This window comes from Chelonoidis abingdonii, chromosome 2, assembly GCF_003597395.2.
Source record: "Chelonoidis abingdonii isolate Lonesome George chromosome 2, CheloAbing_2.0, whole genome shotgun sequence".
Classification (NCBI taxonomy): domain Eukaryota; kingdom Metazoa; phylum Chordata; order Testudines; family Testudinidae; genus Chelonoidis; species Chelonoidis abingdonii.
In genome coordinates, this window is record NC_133770.1 from 51,294,731 (window position 1) to 51,316,878 (window position 22,148).

Genomic DNA, 22,148 nt, shown 5'->3' on the forward strand with positions numbered 1-22,148 from the left:
AAATTCACATACCAACCTCTGATGGGAGAGATCACACGCGTACTGTTCAATAGAATTAAAGTCCCGCTTTAATTACTATATATGTTACAGTGTTGACTTCATTAATTTTACATAATTGCTTTAATAAGCACTTTGTGGCCTCTGTGCTGTCCAAGTGACAGCAAGTGAACTAACAACCTAACTTTTAATGAGCACAGCTTTTTTTTTTTCACATCATGAATACAGCCCATACGGTGTGTACACATGTTCTCTCTGGATTGCCACATGAACATAGTTCTGTGTGTCTCCAACATTCCTTCCCCTTACAGCCCAAAACATTACACATTGCCATTTTTCAAGTTGTCTAGCAAAATGCATTTTAGCCTTTGCATTGAGGCTTATACTTGATAGATCATGTGGAAAGACATTTATGAAAGGAGTGAAATTGAAACTACTTTTGTAATTCTCGCGAATAATTTGGTCGCTGCTTCTTCAGAAAGCTAGTATAATGCTGATCTTTAGTGATTTCCCCCCCTTTGAGTTTTATAAACATTTTTGAATAGTCATGACAATGGAGGTTAGTGACCTAGAATAGATTCTTCAATATTGCTTCCAGAGAAATGTAACCAAACTTCTGTAACTAACATGGTAAAGAGACGGTGAAAACAAAGCCATGGTGTCTATTTTTTAAACTGTTCCAATTCAAGATAACCCCTCATACCCAGAAAATAAATCACATAAAAACTTGAAGGAGCTGATGGGTTTCTATTGTTTTAAATGTTATACTATTCAGAAGAATTGCCATACCAGAATAGAAGACCATTAGTTCAACCAGTTTGCCATTCTATGTCTGGCAGCAGGCTATATGCTTTGCAGGAAGACATTCACCAACTGTACTCTGTACAATTTGAATAGTGGTGGTACTGAGGGCCATTATATTGTAAACCATTTCAAGCCAGGAGGTGTGGCAGTACTCCCAGCACTCCTAGTTCCAGCACTGTGCTCTGCTATCCCTCTGCGGGAAAGGGAGCAGGGGGAGTTATTTCCTAATTCCAGCTGGCAAATAGTTTCTGACCTAAAGAATGAAAATTAGTAGCCCTTGTAAGAACATAAGAACGGCCATACTGGGTCAGAACAAAGGTCCATCTAGTCAAGAGTCCTGTCTTCCGTCAGTGGCCAATGCCAAGTGCTTCAGAGGGAATGAATAGAACCAGTAATCATCAACATCCCCTAGCAAAGAGTTCCTCAGGTTGACTGTGCATTGTGTGAAGAAATACTTCCTTTTGTTTTAAACCTACTGCCTATTAATTTTGTTTGGTGACCCCTGGTTCTTGTGTTATGACAAGGAGTAAATAGCACATCCTTATTTATTTTCTCCACACCAGTCATGATTTTATAGACCTATGTCATTATCCCCCCTTAGTCGTCTCTTTTCCAAGCTGAAAAGTCCCAGTCTTATTATTCTCTCCTCATATGGCAGATGCTCCATACCCCTAATCATTTTTGTTGCCCTTTTCTGAACCTTTTCCAGTTCCAGTGATGTATATATTTTTAGAGATGGGGTGACCACATCTGCACACAGTATTCAAGATGTGGGTGTACCATGGATTTATATAGAGGCAATATACTATTTTCTGTCTTATTATCTATCCCTTTCCTAATGATTCCCAATATTCCATGTTAGCTGCACATTGAGTGTATATATTCAGAGAGCTATCCAGAATGACTCCCAAGAACTCTTTCTTGAGTGGTAACAACTAATTTAGACACCATCAATTTATATGTATGGTTGGGATTATGTTTTCCAGTGGGTATTACTTTGCATTTATCAATGCTGCATTTCATTTGGCGTTTTGTTGCCCAGTCACCCAGTTTTGTGAGATCCCTTTGTAACTCTTTGCAGTCTGCTTTGTACTTAACTATCTTGAGTAGTTTTGTATCATCTGCAAATTTTACCACCTCTTTATTTATGCGTTTTTGCAGATCATTTGAATATGTTGAATAGTATTGGTCCCAGTACAGACTCCTGGCGGACACCACTATTTACCTTTCTCCATTCTGAAAACTGACCATTTATTCTTACCTTTTGTTTCCTATCTTTTAACCAGTTACTGATCCATGAGAGGACCTTCCCTCTTATCCCATGACTGCTTACTTTGCTTCAGAGTCTTTGGTGAGGTACCTTGTCAAAGGTTTTCTGAAAATCCAGCTACACTATGTCCACTGGATTCCCCTTTTCCACATGCTTGTCCACATGACCCCTTCAAAGAATTCTAGTAGATTGGTGAGGCATGATTTCCCTTTACAAAAGCCATGTTGACTCTTCCCCAACAAATCATGTTTGTCTATATGTCTGACAATTCTGTTCTTTACTGTAGTTTCAACCAGTTTGCCTGGTACTGAAGTTAGGCTTGCCAACTTGTAATTGCCAGGATCACCTCTGGAGCCTTTTTCAAAAATTGGCATCACATTAGCTATCCTGCATTCATTCAACTTTAATATGGCAAGTCTAACTACAAATGTTATTTCAACTCATGTAAATGTCAAGTCCTCTTTAATCTTATGGAACTATTTAGCTTGGTAATCTCCTGCATTAGTGAATTCCAGTCTGATTTTGCACTGGAGGGATTTTTTTTTGAAATGCATATTGTCTTTCAGTTTTACTGAGTGTCACCCTTCTCTCATCTTTCTGGGGATGGGATAAAGGGCAGTGTCAGACTAATGCCATTTGGTATAGTGGAGGGCCAGTTCTGCTATAGTTACGGTTGGGATGTCCTTCCTGTTTAAAAGACTGACTCCTCTAAGTACTTTAAAATTTGCACAGTTACTGAGCTTGACTTGGAATTTGGTATGCCTCATGGGGGCACAGGCTTTGGGTAGCGATCCAGATTTGGAGCCGTTTGACCGAAGGCTTCCTGAATTACCACCCCGTGGGGGAAAACCCAGCTTTTCTGAAGGTGGATGAATTTCCAACTTCTTTTGTGCACACATAGGACTCAAACCAGGGCTGAGATCCTTACCGCCCACTAGCCCTTTCGGGGAAATTGCATTACAGCATTATTTGAAGAAGTTAGGCACGTGCCTATCTAGAGAACCAATCAGTTCTAAGGCTCATGCACCACACTGATTACAGTGCATGTGCCCAGAGAAAGAGAGGCTAAGGGAGTTGAAAGCCAGCTGTAGCTCACAGGACTTAATTGCTCCAGGGGAATGTTATAGGCATCAAACTTGAGCACTACCCAGGCACTGTGAGTTCACATCTAGCCCTGGGCATATATCCTCTGTCAAAGGATTTCTTTATTATCCGGAAATGTAGTCTGACTAAAGCAGAAAGGAAGGTGCTCATACTGTATTTAGAAGGTGCTTAAACTATGTTTGAAATGACAGTAAATTACACATGCAAATGCTTGCTGGAAGGGGAGGGTGATTGGGGTGGAAGAGTGGGGTGGAAATAGGGGGAAAGGGGTTTGGAACTGCAGTGAGGGGAGGGATGATCATGAGGAGGAGATAAAATGGAGGAGTGTACGTAGGAGAGGCTTGTGGGGGTCAGATGAGAAGGAGAGGATGGGGGTTTAGAAGAATGGGAGGGGAGAGACAGCTGGGAATTGGGTTTGGGGAGTGAGTCATGGGGGACTGAGAGAGAATAGAGGCAGAGACACCTATCAGCCCCACATATCTCTTCCATGTATCTGCCTGGATCAGGGGGGCTGCCTATCTTAGGAGGGCTGAGCTTCTTTCTCTAGCTTTATTTGTGTCAGTTTCTGGGGGATCCCACTCCCTCTAGGGGGCTCTGTCCCTTCCATCATGCTATCTGGAGTGGTTCATGAACTTGGACGCCAACCTTAGGGCTGACTGTTACAAATCAGCACACAAACCCCAGACTGGCTGTGTGTTCTATAATTAGATTTCATCAACCTAGTATCAAGTGGGAACTCCTCAAGCCCTATAACAGCCTTAACACGGAGTCACAGACAGTCCTCTTGGGCACGTCAGTTTATCTTGCCACCCAGGCAAGCCTACCTTTGTGATAGATGGTCCCTTACACCAAAAATCACAACAATGTTTAGGTTACTCCCAGTCCCAAAGAATCAGTCACTTGCCCCTTGTCATTTGTACCTGAGATCTCTCACAAAAGGCAAAGCTTGTAGCCAGTCCTGTAATAAACTTATTAAAGATTTATTAACTAGGAAAAAGGAATGATAGTTATTTATAAGGTTAAAGCAGGTAAACATACGCACATATATGAATTACAATTCTAAGTTTCAAAAAGTATTATAAGCTGCTGTAATATGTAAACTATGTCTTTTAGGGCTAACCCAAGCTCAGCAGGTTGGGGATCCCATGCTTATGCTTAGAAATATTGCCCTCTCTAAACTCCAAGCAACATCGTGGTACAGTTCTTTCTGGTCAGGAATTTTTATTCCTATCCCATAAAGTTCAAACTGTGAAGGGATAAGAGTTTGTGCACATCTCTTCTTCATGGGTGTAGGGAGAGAAATAAACAAAGTCTTTTGCCCACTGATGTTCCACAATGGTTCATTGGTGTCTGTAGGCCTTCTTTTGTTGGACAGGAGATGACAACTCTGGTGATAAACTAGTATTTCACACTTGGTAATGCTTCTCTCCTGGCTCTGGGGGTTACCAGTTGCATAGCAAACACTTAACTATTATCTTATGACATGGAATACAGATATTATAAGTGAAATTAATGCATGCAGCAACTCACAAGCATTTCATAAAGTCCAAACACTAAACACATTCTTATAAACTTAACATGTATTTTAACAACGCTAACACACAGGTGAGCCAGGCTGGTTTCCAGCTACTTATTTGTCAGTGTTCAGTGAGGCCTAGGAGCCTTGGCATGAGCTGGCCCATCCTCCATCTGTGTCCTCTTCATGTGAGCAAGGGTATGGGGGAGTTGTTCTTCTGGGGCATCTGAACCCCTCACCCTGCATCCTCTGTGTGTGGCAGGATCTGGGGGACCACTACCCATCTACAGGGGATCTGAAACCCCTTTTGACTCCCTCATGTGAGCTGGGATTTGGGGGAATTCCCCCTCCTAGGGGCATCTTTGCCCCTTTCCTTGCCCTCCCCAAGTGATATTGGGGGAGGCAGGTCTTGTCCCTCTACAGGGGTTTGAAACCTCTGCCTCTCTGGGTGCGGTGCTTAGAGCAGGTATACTGGGAGCGTGCAACAAGAACACGTTGCTGAGACTGAGGTGGAGCATTGAGAATAGGCATGCTTGATGCATATCACAGGTTCTCCAGCACTGGTGAGGGGGTATGGGAACACTCGCAGACATGAATGGAGCAGTTCACCTATCTCACAGCTGTTCATCTCCATAGGGTGTTTACATTCAGATACATATAGGGGGTGTACATATGGCCATGTGTTCCGTGGCTGGCTACCACCCTTAGAATTGAGGACTACTTCAGAGAATATTGATCAGCTGCATACTCTGTATTCAGGGAACACCAGTGTCTCCATTATGTCAGAATACTGACTGGTATGATGGGAAGGGAAAGACCTTGCCCACCATGGGATAAACCAGTGTCTAAGATTAAGAAATTGTTTATCACGTGCTATTGCATTTCCCAGGCCTAACCTAACATCTGCTTTTGTAGCATTTTTACACAAAGCTGACCCACCACTCAGTTCTGACACTAATAGACACTCTTAAATGAGAATAACTAATCTAGGTTAATTAACATCCAGTTTTTACTTGACTTTCTCGTAGTCCTATTTAAAAATCAGTTCAATGTTGTTGTTTCATAATATAAGTGTTCTAGGTCTTCGTGACTGTTTCATTTTCAGATTGTTTCTTATGTGAAAATACATGAACTAGGATGTGGCAATTTGCTCATTTGCATAGAGAATCTAAAACTTTGACTTATGTAGTTTGAGGTTGACTTTTTTCTAAAAAAGCTTGATCTTATTCATGGAAAACTGTCACTAGATGTAGGTTATATTATTGCCACTAAATAGAAGTATATCTTCCTACAGGGTTTACGCCACATAGTGGTGTAAAATGTGCCATGCTTGTTTGTAAATTGTTTTAAATGTGTTCTGAGGCAATGTTGTCTTCCTAGTTTTGCAAAGAGACAGACTGAAACAGAGGGCTAAGTTCTGCTCTCTTCTAACCTTGCCTCTTCACTGAAATCAGCTGGTTTTCTCCATATTATTTCAATGTACAAACTACTGCAGAACCACTTTACTTTAAGTTGAAAAAGTTCAGGAAAGTAAGGTATTAAGTATGCTCAAAAGTATCACTGGGCTGAAGGAAATCTGAGAATTGCTGCCAGATTCAGAGGAATACTTCCTTAATCCCCCAGGAGGGTTTTATTTTTTTAGCTGCTTTTTTTTTTTAACTAAAATAAATCAAAATGAATCTGAAAATACTAATGTTCTGCTCATAAATTAGATGTAACTTACTGAGTAGTTTTAAATGAAATTGACTCTTTATTTCACCCTGTTTTACAAACAGAAATCCTGATCCTGAAATGACTTGTGCACATGCTTATCTTTACACACTCTGAGTCTTCCCAATGGGAGTTAGGGTAGAATTTTTGGCCCTGTCTCCTATATATCTTTCATCTCCCCTTCAAGATTTTCCCTCAAGGATTTTTAATTCCCCCATATTTTCTATCTCCCAATGTCTAAGGGTAGAATCAAATATTAATTATATTTCTATCTCCAGACCTTTTTATTTTAACAATGCCTTTTAGGAGAATGTTTCACTTCTAGTCATTGAGTAAGATGGGTCACTGTTAATATCAAAGTCAGTTCATGCCATGCATTTGGCAGCTGTGATGCTGTTTGTGCTGTTATGGCTTTTTGCGAATATCAGAAACAATTTACAACAAAAGTAGCCACATTTGAAAACAGCCCAGATGTTTAGTATATAGCAATGGTCTGTAGTAATACTTCATGTTGCTGCTGTGTTTTATTATGTTTTATAGTAATATAAGTAATATAAAGTATAATTTGCTGTTTTTATAATAGAGAAAATTGTCATGATCATGAAGTCTCAAAGAAATTAAAAAGGTTAAACTTTGATTTATCTTACATCCAGAAATATGGCTACTGTATAAACAGCTTCTTAAAGATGATGTGGCACATAGATTTTACATTTCTCTTCTATTTAATAACACTTTTGACCCTTAAGACTTAACTTGCCTGTTCTAAAATACATGTGCCTAATTCTAGTGAACCAGTGATGGAAAATATATAATTAGTCACTTTTATTTAAATATGTACAATATGCTTCAATGACTTATTTTCTGGGCGGTGATTCACAACCTTCTCCCTCTTTTTTTCATATTTAAACACTTCTGGTTATGACATTTTCTATCTTCATATTTAGAACTGGACTAGGTTTAAATATCTAATTAAACGTTTTTAAAACTCTCCCTCCGTAGAAGCATTTATTGATAATTAAAGCTTTATACATCAAAAACATTATTTCATGTATATTAGAGTGTGTGATATTTATTCTCTCTTTGGTGTCAAGTATTAGAAGGGTAGCCGTGTTAGTGTGTATCCACAAAAACAACGAGGAGTGCGGTGACACCTGAAAGACTAACGGATTTATTTATAAGAACATAAGAACGGCCGTACCAGGTCAGACCAAAGGTCCATCTAGCCCAGTGTCCTGTCTACCAGCAGTGGCCAATGCCAGGTGCCCCAAAGGGAATGAACCTAACAGACAATGATCAAGTGATCTCTCTCCTGCCATCCATCTCCATCCTCTGACAAATAGAGGCTAGGGACACCATTCCTTACCCATCCTGGCTAATAGCCATTTATGGACTTAACCACTGTGAATTTATGCAGTTCCCTTTTAAACACTGTTATAGTCCTAGCCTTCACAACCTCCTCAGGCAAGGAGTTCCACAAGCTGACTGTGCGCTGCGTGAAGAACTTGCTTTTATTTCTTTTAAACCTGCTGCCTATTAATTTCATTTGGTGAACCTTAGTTCTTGTATTATGGGAATAAGTAAATAACTTTTCCTTATCCACTTTCTCCACATCAGTCATGATTTTATATACCCCTATCATATCTCCCCTTAGTCTCCTCTTTTCCAAGCCTCTTTAATCTTTCCTCATATGGGACCTGTTCCAAATCCCTAATCATTTTAGTTGCCCTTTTCTGAACCTTTTCTAGTGCCAGGCCATAAACTACTCTTCATTGTTTTTCTATTCTCTTTTTATGACCTTTTTTACCAGTTATAGAAATGTTTTTATTTTGTTGCATTTAAGCATATATTTTAAAACTGGGAATGTAACAAGGCAACTGGTCTAAAATATCCTTATTTAGTTTAGTTTGTGTTCTGAAAACTGTAGTCACTAAAAACTGAACCTGTATTTTGGCAATTTACAATATCATTTCAAGAAAAAAACATTTAACACTGCTAAATATTTATTTTCTAACATTATTCTCAATCTGACTATGGCAGCAGATAACTCACTTAAACTCCTGTTTGTTGAAATTGTAGGAATGTAGAGTACTTGCTCTATTTCTGTTTTGGAAAACACCTGGTAGATGCTTTGATGTCATTGTGTGAGGGTTTTATTTATGTATACACTAAGACCTTTGTGTCATTGACCAGACTTAATTTTGGTGTGTTTCAAGACCTGAAAATAATATAACAATAAACTATGAGTGCCTTTGGAAGGGGAGAAAAAAATATATTTTAAAACCTCTAACAATAACCTAAAATAGTCTACCTTCATAAAGATGTCAGGACATTCAACTCTAGTATTTCAGGACTAGTGTTGCCAGGTGTCTGGTGTTTGACCGGAACGCCCAGTCACAAAGGGACCCTGGCAGCTCCAATTAGCACAGCTGACCAGGCCATTAAAAAAGTCCGGTTGGCAGGGCTGGCAAACTCCAATGGGACTTGTGGGGGCAGCACCTGTGTGCGGAGACACCATGCAGGCCTGCCTGGATGCCCTGACGCCTAGGAGCCAAGGGACACATTGCTAGTTCCAGGGAGCCGCCTGAGGTAAGCGCTGCCCAAACCCCCTCCCTCACCCCAATCTCCTGCCCCAGCCTGCAGCCCCCTCCCACACCCAAACTCCCTCCCAGAGCCTGCAGCCTGCACCTCTTCCTGCATCCCTGCGCCAGCCTGGAGTCCCCTCCCATAACCTGAACCCCTCATTTCTGGCCCCACCATGGAACCAGCACCTCTAGCCAGAGCCCTCATTCCCTCCTGTACCCCAATCCCCTGCCCCACACTTGTAAAAATGAGCAAGTAAGTGAGGGTGGGGAAGAGCGAGTGACAGAGGAAGAGGGGACGGAGTGAGCGGGGGGTGGGGCCTCAGAGAAGGAGCAGGCATTTAGTTTTATGCAATTAGAAAGTTGGCAACCCTATTCAGGACCCTTCCTGTTATAGAAGCAAGAACTTTCCAGCTGGAAACATAAAATTCTCCCCTTTTCAGTGGTGAAAAATTACCCATTTTTAGTACCAAGAAGTCATGAGCTATCAGATTTTAAGCCTATTGCTGGTGCAAGACTGCATATTGCACATCCTAGGCCTTCAGATTACGTACATAATGGCTGTGTGAAGCTGTTATGGAGTTTTAGGTCCCAAAGGAAGGGGATTACAGGGCAGAGGGCAGTGAGGTGGATGATAAATGCTGTGTATTACATTACAGTTTATTATATGGATATTACTATCCATTACTTTAATGGATAGTAATCCATTAATCCATTATTATATTACTGTGATAAATGCTGTGTATTACATTACAGTTTATTATATGGATATTACTATCCATTACTTTAATGGATAGTAATCCATTAATCCATTATTATATTACTGTGATAAATGCTGTGTATTACATTACAGTTTATTATATGGATATTACTATCACATGTGTATCTATCACAGGTGTCTTGGTGATATCCATCTAATAAAAGCCTGTTTAAGTTAGTTAGTTTAAAGCAGAATTAATTTTTGCTGTAGTCTCCCTTTACTTGTTGCTTCAGAGGACAGACTTATGCATGACAAACATGGATGTTCTCCATCTTTACTTACAACAACCATGTTAAGGACCCAGTGCTGCTTCCATTGAAGACTGAGAGTTTGGCCATTTTATTCATTTGGAGTAGTAGTAGGCCCTAAAATTATGGATCAGAAGAGACATGGCCAGGCTGTGCTTGGTGCTGTATCACTATGTGGAAGGGATAGGCCAGAGAGGCCACAATGAGGTACTTTATCCCTCTGTTGTGGTTGGGTCACAGTGCCAGATTTAGTGACAGCAGGATCAGCGTGCCAGTTTGAAAGCTGGTTTGATGAGGGTTAAACTGACGGTTTGTATTCTGTTAATCTCAGTGTTTCCTGTTGACATTAGAAAGCTAACTATGTTCTTTATGAATGGTTTGTTTTGGTCTCCAGCTTGGATTCTTGGACTCATCATTTCAAATGGGGTCATTTTAGTCACCTTTCTTTCCCCTTTGGAAGTCATCCTTGACTACTTTGCTTCTGTGTGTACAGCATATCTCCAAACTGTATTCCTTTCTGCTAGTCTATGACTTCATGGGTAGATTGCTGTAAATCAAAGAGATTTAAATCACTGGGTTTTAAGCATGATTTAAATCAGCAAGCAAGAAACCTCGATTTAAATCATGAATTTTAATTATGTATTGCATTTGTACTTTTTTACAAAGGCTGATTTTCATTAGTTGGTACCATTTGAAACATACTTATGATTTTTATCAAAGTCTATTTGGATGAAGATTCAAATTTGATTAAAATGCACAAAACATTTTATGTTTTTTTTTAAAAAATATTAAAAGTACATTAAAAGCACTGGATACATCAGAAGACAAGGTTTTTCAAAACATGTTTTGCACTTAAGGGAAGTATGACTTGTAGTTAACGAATTGAACTGATTGTTTCTGATCATCGTGTCCTTCCAGATTTTAGAGCTTGCAGATTTTGCCCTCTCACACTTAGTTTGCATTCATAGATTGGAAGAGGAAAACAAGATTTCCTGCTTTCTCAACTCCCAATTGGTCTCTGAACTTTGGCTGGACTAGTCATTGAACTGAACTAGTTGAATAAACTGAAATGAAGGAAATATTCTTTCTGCACCTGCAAAAGAGGCTACTGCTGTCAAAAGCTGGTTTAGCATTTCAACAAATCCTGAATCCAGGTGTTTAGCCCGTGATTTCCACCAGTTCATTGGAATGACTTCCTTTAAAACTTGACATCAAATATATACTGTTTAATATTATTTTATGCATTTATTAATTATAATGTGTAGGTCTTAACATAAGTTGTCAATTTCAGAGTAATTTTAAATAGGTTTGTAAAAGCAGCAAAGAATCCTGTGGTACCTTATAAACTAAGAGACGTTTTGGAGCAATACCCACTTCGTCAGATGCATGTGACGATGCATGCATGCGTGGGTATTCACCCACGAAAGCTCATGCTCCAAAACATCTGTTAGCCTATAAGGTGCCACAGGATTCTTTGCTGCTTTTACAGATCCAGACTAACACGGCTACCCCTCTGATACTTAAATAGGTTTATTTTTAAAAAAATAATGCTATATTTCATTTAACTACAAAAATCAAATTTAAATTAAAAAATCAGTTTTGTTAAATTATTTTTATCCACCCTGGTCTGGCAGATTACTTGGCATAGGGAATGGGCTTGGGTTTATCCACTCATGGGACCTTGTCTTACACAGATGCCAAATTCCAAATGACTTTCAAGAACACACAGTGCCATCTAATACAAATCGAATTTTTTCTCTTACACAGAATATAATGCACCCTCTAGTGTTTTATGTATGTTCATCTTTTGCCCCAAATGTTTAGGAAACAACTAAATCACCCTATGGAATGTCTCAGTGGCCTGACTTTGCTTTACAGATCTGCATAATGTTTTTCAGCTGTAAGCAGCTAATCCTCTTTCTAGCATGTTAAGAACATACTCTTCCAACTTTGATTCGTTTAAAGTCCTAAGTGTGTCTCACTTGTTTATAACATTGGTATTATAGTGTGATTATCTGTCCTTACTACGGTAATACCCACTGTGGCAAATTGCCGGTACTGTTCTCTGGGTCTCGCGCTCTCTCTTCTCTGGGGTAGGTTCAGGGCGATATTGCTTGCCTCTGAACCAGTTCTTAATCACTCCCCTAGTGTCCTTGGAGGAGGGGAGTGGAGAGGGAGGGACCTGGGCCCGCCCTCTACTCCAGGTCCCAACCCAGGGGCCCTGGGGTTGTGGTGAACCACTTGACTAGCGGTTTCTTCCCCTGGGTTACTTCCCTCTCATACCCGTCAGCTTGTGAAGGGCTTCTCGCCTCTCTTCTATACAAGCCTGGTGCCCCTTACCTAGGGTTTCTGTTGGGCTTCCCAATCCACCGCAGCACTCCTCCAAACCTTCTATTTCTCTCTGGACAAACTCTTCTCTTCTGCAATCTGCACTCTGCTCCAATCCAACCTTTCTCCTTTAACTACCACCCCCTGTCTGACTGAAGCAGGGGTTTATATCCCATGACTGGAGTCAGGTGCTCTAAGTGGAGTCAGGTGCTCTAATTGGCCACAGCTGTTCTAGTTAATCTAAAGCAAACCTTCCTCCCTTGGCAGGGAATAAGGCCCCCTGCTAAAACTCTTATGCTGCCCTCTGGCCATGCTGTATCACACCACCGAGCATCTAATTACAGTACATCCAGTGTACTGAAAAAAAAATCTGTGTTACAACCAAAGCTCATCCTAAAATGTAATTGCTGAAAACTAGATCTGGATTTCAACCAAAGCAAGGGAATAAGTTTTGAACCTGCAACAATAACAAACTTTGAGAGAATAGTGTAGTGACTGAGTCTCATGAAATAACAGGAAAACTTAAATGCACTTTGAATTAAGAAAATAGCATAAGTATCATCTATAGATGTATCCATGGGAAAAGATGAAAATCCAGAAGCTAAACTGATTGGACAAAAACATGGAGACCGATTCTTCACTTTAGCGGGGGTGGCTTAGGTGTTTATAACGAGCAGGAAATGCAGTGCAGGTGGGGAAGAATAGAACAGTGGCTCTATAGTACACTCCACTCCTCATAAGCCCACAGAAATCTCTATGCTACTACCATGTGCCTGTTTTTTTGCAGGCTTGTGGGAGGAAATGTGCTGCAGTTATTGAATTGGCAGTGATGATTACTCCTTTGTGAATTCTGTGCCAAAAATTAAAAATTTTGTGCACAATATTTTAAAATTCTGCATATTTTATTTGTCAAAATAACACTATATAATAATGCCAGTTTCAATTGTTTTGGTAATTTATTTCAAAATACCTGTCAGAAACTACATTAGAACCTCAGAGTTAAGAACACTTTGGGAATGGAGGTTGTTCATAATTCTAAAATGTTCATAACTCTGAACAAAAAGTTATGGTTGTTCTTTCAAAATTTACCACTGAACATTGACTTAATACAGCTTTGAAACTTTACTGTGGAGAAGAAAAGTGCTGCTTTCCCTTTTGTTTTTTTAGTAGTTTTCATTTAACACAGTACTGTACTGTATTTGCTTCTTTTTTTTTCTTTCCCGTCTCTGCTGCTGCCTGATTGTGTAATTCTGGTTCCAAATGAAGTGTGTGGTTGACTGGTCAGTTTGTAACTCTGGTGTTCATAATGCTGAGGTTCTACTGTATGTGTGTAACAATACAGATACAAAATAAATTCCCCCAGGAGTAGAAAGTTAAAGAAAGCCCTCTGACAACCCAGTTCCTGTTTCTCTGGTCCCCCCCCCCCCCCCCGAGCCCAGCTGCGTGGTGCCTTCCAGACCAGATGCTCACACCCCTTCCTCCTCGCCTAGCCACGCCCCGCAGCTCAGACACTCGCACCACCTCATCCCAGAACCCAGCTCTGTTCCCCCCAGCCCAAATATTGCACCCCTTGCCCTCCACAGCCCAGCTGCTGGATCCCCCCAGCCCAAACACTGCACCCCCTACTCTCCAGAGCCCAGCTGCTGGGTCTCCCCAGCCCAGACTCTGCACCCCCACTGAGCCCAGCCGTGGGGCTCCCCAGCCCAGACATTCGCACCAACTCTGAGCTCAGCTGCAGGGCGCACCCCAGCTCAGACACTTGGACTTCCTCCCCCTGAGCCCAGCTGCGGGGTAGCCCCCCCCTCAACTTATCTGCTGGATGCCTCCCCCCACATCCCACTCTCACACATCCCCTACCCCCCAGAGCCCAGGGATCCAGAGGGAGAAACAGCCTGATGCTGGGTCCCAGGCTTATGTGGAATTTCCTGCATGCTGCCTCCTTCCTTTAGGGTGTGCTGGGCAGGCCCGCCTGGGGGGGGAAAGTGGGGCAATTTGCCCCAGGCCCCGCAGGGGCCCCCACGAGAGTTTTTTGGGGCCCCTGGAGCAGAGTCCTTCACTCGCTCCGGGGGCCCCAGAAAACTCTCGCGGGGCCTGGGCCTCTGGAGCTTCTTCCGCTCCGGGTCTTCGGCGGCGGGAGGCCCTTCCGCTCTGGGACCTGCTGCCGAAGTGCCGAGTCTTCAGTGGCAATCCGGCAGCGGGGGCCCCCCGCTACCGAAGACCCCAGGCCCCCTGAATCCTCTGGGCGGCCCTGGTGCTGGGGGCTGCAGCTGTTGGGAGCCCTCCAGCTCCCTTCTCCTTTTCCTCAGTGGTGTCTTCTATTTGCAAGCTGGGGACCCAGGCTCTTCAGGGTTCAGGTGCCCCTAGTGGTGGCCAGCAGCTCTGCAGCCAATTTCTGGGTGAGGGAGGAGGAAATTCTGTGCAGAACATTAATTTCTGTGTAAATTCTGCATTGTGCAGTGGTGCAGAATTCCTTCAGGAGTAGATGATGTGTGTAACAAATTTGCCCTGCTCTGGGTCTAAATCCGTGGCGTTCACACTCTGTGGAGGGGGAATTTGGAGCTAGACTTCATGAGCATTGTTAGTGGTGTTGTTTTTTTAACACTGTACTGTAGTGTACCTGGTCACACCATGTCTGGTGTATATTGTGTCTTCTCTGGCAAGAATAGTCTACATAGTGGGCTTTGCATATGGTCACAGCCACATCAGATATTTTGCACAGTTAATGTACACCATTAATAAAAAAAAATCAAAAACAGAGCTTGAGAAAGGACTGAAGAATAATCTTGTTCAATAATGTTTTCTACAGGTTTGTAATTGGACGAGAAAAGCCAGGACAAGTAAGTGAGGTTGCTCAGCTGATTAGCCAGACTCTAGAACAAGAGCGTCGCCAGAGAGAGCTCCTGGAACAGCATTATGCACAGTATGATGCAGATGATGATGAGGTAATATACTTGTTAGCATTCCTCCTGTTCATTACTTCATAATGTTCCCTTTTCGATTTCCAGTTCGTTCTTTCTAACGTGCTTTGAGATAATGGTGAGACGAAGCAGTGTCATATGAAAACTAAATCTATTGTACCATGCCTGCAAAAACATACACCTGTTTTACTAATACATATATTCCTGTGGTGCTCAAAAATGTAACCATGCCCACACTGTATTTTAATCAATATTGGTCTTTAAGACTGCTTCAGCCTGGGGCTGTGATGTGCTAGCCAGCACAATAGCTGGTGTATATGACTATGAATCTGACGAATGCCTGGTAGGAAACTTGTCCTGCTGTCGCATAGGACAAGATTCCTAAATCCTCTGCTCCAAGTTGAAACAGCTAAGTAGCGCAGGGCCAGATTTGGTTTAGATTTTCTAAACAGTCAGTCAAAGAGACGCTTAGGTACTGCTATCTATCTCTCCACCAACTCTAATTGTTTCTTTACCGATTTTAGCATGTGTCCTTCTTCAGGAACGAAGTCACTTACTAAGTTTTTCAGCATGTATTTAAAATAATCCTTTTGTTCGAGGAGAGTAAACATCAAATTGATTGACACTTCTGTAAGCATTGCTCTTTTGTTAAGGTGTCTGCTGTGCCTATATTAGGAAAGGAGGTTGGTTTGCTAATACACTGAAGCATTGTTCTCTCTCTGGGGAAAATGATTATTGTTTATCTTCCAGTAATTAATTTTTTGAGGTTTCTGTAGAGAGATGCATGAGGGCAATTGTTCTTTATCATCCTCAGCCTCCATTAAATGAACTAGTAAAAAGTGTTATTTTGAAACTTCCATTTAATCTATTTTTTCCATTTTGGGTATCTGATGGACCCCTACGAGTTAGAATGCAGTTTAACCCATACCATATACAGCCTTTACTGAAATGCATGTTCAGAGTCATCATATTTACATCTCCCAACACCCACAATGTACACATATACTCGTTCTGACACCAACAGGCTTTAGCCATACAATCCCCTTAATTTCTTCCTAGCCCCTTAAAATGCCCCTCTCCCTACCTCTGATGATAAGACAAAAAGCAGTGGGCTTAAATTACAGCAAGGGAGGCTTAGATTGGAGATTAGGAAAAACATCCAACTGTCAGTGTGGTTAAGCACTGGAAGAAATTGCCCAGGGAGGTTGTGGAATCTCCGTCATTGGAGGTTTTTAAGAACAGGTTAGACAAACACCTGTCAGGAATGGTCTAGTTATTATATAGTCCTGCCTTGAGTGCAGGGGACTGAACTAAATGACTTACTGAGGTCCCTTCCAGTCTATGATTCTATGATAAACATCTGTTGGCTGGAAGAAATCTGTTTCATACCTTTTGGTGACCCGCCCCAAGTCACAGACCTTAAGAACATCATTTTCAGTGTAGAACTCCTTACATTATCTGTGCATACATTTCACAATGATTATGAGGACCAGTGTGACACAGGCTTTCAGTACAGATCCTGTATGACTGTTCGGTGAACTAGTATGTAGATACCAGACCCAGGGGATCCCTGGTAGCCCTTAAATACTCCAGTGCCCTCTGCCAGTTGTCACCAAGGGATCCCTGGGTCACAGTTGGTGTTGGTAATTCCGTTGGTGACACTGTTTCCTTTGAGTCAGTTCTGACCTAATGCCCCAAGAATGGTGTTAGAAAGTACTATGTTGTTGGAGGTGCCTTCTTTCAGGTGGGACCTACGGCAAAATGCCTTATCTCACTATTGTTTCGTCATTGTCCTTTCCCTCCTCCCTTTTGTTTTATTTAGGCTTGGCAGAATTTGGTTTTTATTTTTTTATAGTTTCGATGGATAATATTGATGTTTATCTTTAAGTATTTTTCTATTTTTAATCTTTTTCAATTTTCACATGTATGCAAAATTACGGATTTTAAGCATTTTTTATATTTATAGATTTTTATAGATTTAAATTTTCACAGCTGTGGGAAATTATGAGGGGATCAGACAATAATTTAATGATAATAGACATTAAGATTCAACAAGTTAAGTCTTTATAACCATTTAAACACAAATTGTCAACATACCAAGTCAAGGTATACAAAATAGATATGCTTAAATCAAGTTCTAATAAGCTTTCAAGCAGCATTTTTCTTACTTTGCCTATCTGTAGATTTCTGTTACTATCAATGGAAATATTTTGTTGTCAGTTTACGTGTGTGCAGTGAAATCGCTGTTTACTGACATTTACTGTTAAAGAAAAAAAACTAATCCTTCCAAGCCTGTTTTATTCCATCCACCTGTTGCATTTTATCATACATCATTGAAGATGATCTCCACACCTTGCAGGGGGAGGGTTCTGGCTCGCCAGGCAAAGGGATACATCTCTTTAAGGACAGAGAGGCACAGATGTTGCTACAGATGGAGACTGTGTCATCAAGGGGACACTAACTCATCCCCAGGTAACTGGAAGAGAGGGGAGATTATGTAGGGGAAATGCCCTCTTTCACCAGGACCAAACGGGGCAGCAGCCGCCCTCTTATCCTTGAAAGTGGTGAAATATCAGGATCTGCTGTGGGCATTGCGCTAGCCACTCCTTCCTGGGGAGCAGGAGGACTAGGGAGGAATTTTCCCCTCATTGCCAGATTGGCCAAGCAGAGTGAGTTTCTTTTGTCATCCCTATAGTGGATTTGGGGGCAGGGAGCTTAGTTGGGGTGAGCATGGAATAGGAGTTAGGCTATGATGTCCCAACTCATTATGTAAGTGTGGGATGGATGTCCGGTGCAGGTATTCTGAGGGGAATGGAATAATGATCAAATAAATAGTTTGGTAAAGGATTTAAAGGAGGTGTTTTTTAAAGAAGAGAAAAGGGGGTTTGGGGCTCCTATGACTGGCATGGCAGGGAATCCAGCTCACCACTTTTATAGCCTACCTTCCCCCTCATTCAAGGGAGGGGATGGTAAGGTCCCAGGAGAGGGATTGCTGGGGATCCAGGGGTCAGGTTGCTGACAGAAGACCCCAGGGTAAATATTAAATTGATCATGGAGCTACCTGCACTGTACACTTTTGTCTGCCGGGTACTTCCAGGTAGTTGTTAATAAAATTGCGCTCCAGTTAAACTACTTCCACTAGTTAAACCACTTCCAGTGTCTCTTGTTCTTCTGATATAGCCGAACAGTAGCTGTCACATTCCTTCTTTGCAATAGCTGTATTTTGTGGTGAATGACATGCAAACGCTGTAGCAACCTTGCAAATTTCTACTTACCCACTTTTTTTGGACAAGTATTTTTGTATTTTATTGACAGATGAGTAAAATATCATTAGGTTTTTTTATTACATCAATGGTCTGAATAGATTTTCAGTTTTTATCCTTATTTTATCAGTGTTCAAAGTAACATGAAGAACCAGTTTAGAAAATGACATGACTTAGCTGAAGAAGCAAAATATTATTATGTTATGTGCATTAATATCCAAATACCAAAAGATTGTTTTTAAATGGGGACAAATTGTTAAGCAAATCCAATTGTAGTACCTAGAAATGTTGTTGTGAAAGTGGTGGTTGACGCGACTCCAGTATACGTCAAGTGTCTTGCACATGATGAGCTGAGTGCAAGCTGTCAGAAAACATTGATGAAGAGGTAGCATTAAACTATGTCCATAGTCCATTAAGTACCATTTCATCACTGTTGGAGACTTGTAGACAAACAAAAGATTAAGCCTGAGTCTGCTCTTAGTTAAGCTCTTTGGACAATTAGTGTCGATTTCCCCCAGTGTACGTGAGAAGAGATTCAGGGCCACTCTATTTATCATCTGTGCTATTAAACAATATGAATTAATATGTTTTCCATTTAAGATGGAAAAATACAATAGAGTTACTATTCGTGTTTTTAAAGATGATTTTACGGTATTATCTGCTGCAGTGTACAGCAAAATTGAATGAATAATGTCAAATGAAATCCAGCCTGATATAGAGAGCTAGCAAAAGGCCGATATACCACTTAAGTGCCTCGTTTTCTGTAGAACTTAAGTGTTGAATAGGCCTTTTGCTGACCTCGTTGTATAGGGGAGAATTTCAGCCATCACGAAGACAGTATGAACTGAACTTTTGCTGTCAGGGTGCATAATATAACTTCTCATTTGGCTACCGTACAGAAGAATTCTTTTTTATTTTTTGTTGTCAATCATTTTAGAAAACAGAGAGGAAATTTCAAGGAGCCTCAGGCAACTACAGTAACAATGACAATTGTTATTGTAAAAAGCTGTGTTATTTTGAAGCAAATAACTTTTGTCTGTGCTTTGCTGCTGCTTTTACTCTAATTAAATTTTCATGTATGGCTTATTAACTTCACACAGGGTCTGAACAACCTAATAGTAGTAGTTTTATGTGACATAACAGGCAGCAGATTTTATTAATCAGTCAGTGTATATTCATGACATATACATCAGGTATTCCCTTAAATTGCTGTGTTGTACTTTTTTAAACACAATTTTTGCATTAATTAATTAATTATAAGGGTCCAAAACTGCCTCTTTTGAATTCATTAGCAAAACTCCCATTTATTTCGGAGAGGGCATGAATGGGCCCATTGTCCACAAATGATATTACACTGTCATTGTCAGGTTCTGTATTTGTTCAAATACCAGCCTATGGCCTTGTCCATATTAGAGGACTCAGGTGTTTTTGCTTCAAACCATTGTTTTGCATCAGCTGAAGCAGAAATGATTGTGTGGATGCACACAAACCAACCTCAGTTGGTGTAAAATTTTCCTGTGTGTCTATAAACAAGTGCTGCCTTACACCTATATGTTCAGAGGGGGTGAATGTCAGTTTTGACCTCACCATCATCTGGCGAAACTCTGCAGCTTGTCTACAATAAACTGTTGCCCCAACTTAACTTAAATGAGTTTAAAAACACTCTTCTTTCTATTTAAGAATGGTCTGTAAGTCTGTAAGGAAGGAATCAACTTAAGCTAAATTGGTATAAGCCGCTCTTAAACCAAATGAAGACCATCCACACGTTTTTTTTGCCAGTTTAGCAAATCAGTTTTAAAAAGCCCCTGTATCTAAATAGGTGTAAGCTGGTGCATAGACAAGGTTTCAGTTCACTGGCTGAGAGTCCCATCTCTGCGTCCATTTAGCCATGCCCATCACAGGTCTTCAGAAATGCACCCCCAAACCAGGTCCCTCTCAGTGGAAATGGCAGGTGTGCTGTGTTCCTCATGGCTTCTTACCTGTCGGCTCTCTATTCTTCTCCTAATACCTCTGTGTGTCTGGAAGATTTGGAATATGTGGTGTATGGCAAAAGGGAGAGATTGCAGGCTCAGCCAGCGCTGTCTGTGGAGAGGAGAGGGATGTTTCCAGTTAACACCAGCTAATGTTGGTGAGGATCATGGCTAGTAGAGGGGAGCATTTTGGAGGGTATGGGATACTGGGAGGGCCCTCCCTAAAGGGAGGGCTTGGGGGGGCAACAAGAAGACTTCCAGTTGGTGAGCTAAGAAGGTGCACCAGGTGAGGGAGCTGTCAGTTGTGGCAGCTGCCAAGAACGACAGCTGCAGAATTGACATTGCCCGAGTTGAATTTGTTTGTGATCTAGGTCAGTATGAATAGAAACAGAAAGTTTCATGGTGTCTTAACATACAATGCAGTGCCAGCGTATTTGAAAACTCCAGAGCAAAACAAATTTTCCCACTCAATGAAAAACAAGTTCACATCAGAATACATTGACAACCTGACTACCTAGTGGGGAAAAATCTAAGCCTTTGATATTTATTCTAAAGATAGTAGTTTTCTTAGGTTTAAGAGACTTTGGGTATTTTCGACTCCCCAAATTGACCTACTTTAAAATTTGAATGATCTGATTTGACAGTATTCTTCACAATCTGACTGTATACATAAAAACAAAGTTAAATTCAGCATCCTATAGTCAACAGATGAAAAATACTGTTTTTTAAATTGCAAGTTTGAAAGTAAGACCTAACCAAAACAACATTTAAACTCACTTTACTGGCATCTGCCACAGAATTTCACTAACAAATACTGATCCCAGAGTTGTGTTCGAGCCCTGCCCAGAGACGTGGGAGCTGGAGCAAGTGCCATGTGTTTACTTTGCCAGATGTTTCCATCAATAACACTGGTGCACTAACAAGAAAGTAAACCAATAAATCCACGCTAATTTCCAGCATCATTAGAAACAGGAAAACAAGAAATGTGGTGTTACATGGAAAAAGCCAGAATTTGGTGGTGTCATGGTTCCTTCCCCACTCTGAAATTTAGGGTACAGACGTAGGGATCTGCATGGACACTTCTAAGCTTAATTACTAGCTTAGATCTGGTATCATAGACTCATAGACTCGTAGGTCAGAAGGGACCAATATGATCATCTAGTCTGACCTCCTGCACAAAGCAGGCCACAGAACCCTACCCATACACTTTTATAACAACCCGAGGATACGTTACAAGGTGTCAGATCTGTCCTGTATAGTACCCGGTCCTTCCCGTTTACAACCCCAAGCTATGTGTACATCCACAAACTTTATAGCACATTCCCCGCTCTGTGCCAAGGTCAAGATAAAAGAAGTTAAATAAGATCGGTCCCAAACCGATCTCTTGAGGGACTCCACTAAGTAAACCTCCTTCCAGCTGACAGTTCACCCTTCAGTATAGACCCGCGGAGTCTCCCCTTAACCAGTTCCTTATCCACCTACAACTTTCATATTCATCCCATCTTTTCCAATTTAGACAACAGTTCCCCATGCGGAACCGTGTAACGCCCTTAACTGAATCGAGTAAATAGATCTACGGCATTTTCTTTGTCTAGTAATACGCACTTCCTCAAGAAGGAGATCAGGTTTGAGTTGGCACGATCTACCCTGAGTAATCCATGTTGCAATTCATCCCAATTTA

At 41.2% G+C, this 22,148-nt stretch overlaps 1 protein-coding gene across 10 annotated transcripts in view; it reads left to right on the forward strand.

The window, feature by feature from the left end:
• The window catches only part of PPP1R9A (protein phosphatase 1 regulatory subunit 9A), a 243,183-nt gene that overhangs the window by 155,169 nt on the left and 65,866 nt on the right, over positions 1-22,148 (forward strand). For all 10 annotated transcript variants that reach the window (XM_032785350.2, XM_032785349.2, XM_032785348.2 and 7 more), the window contains exon 6: positions 15,123-15,258. In XM_032785350.2, coding sequence (XP_032641241.1) covers positions 15,123-15,258 — 136 coding nt within the window. The remainder of the gene's footprint in view (positions 1-15,122; positions 15,259-22,148) is intronic.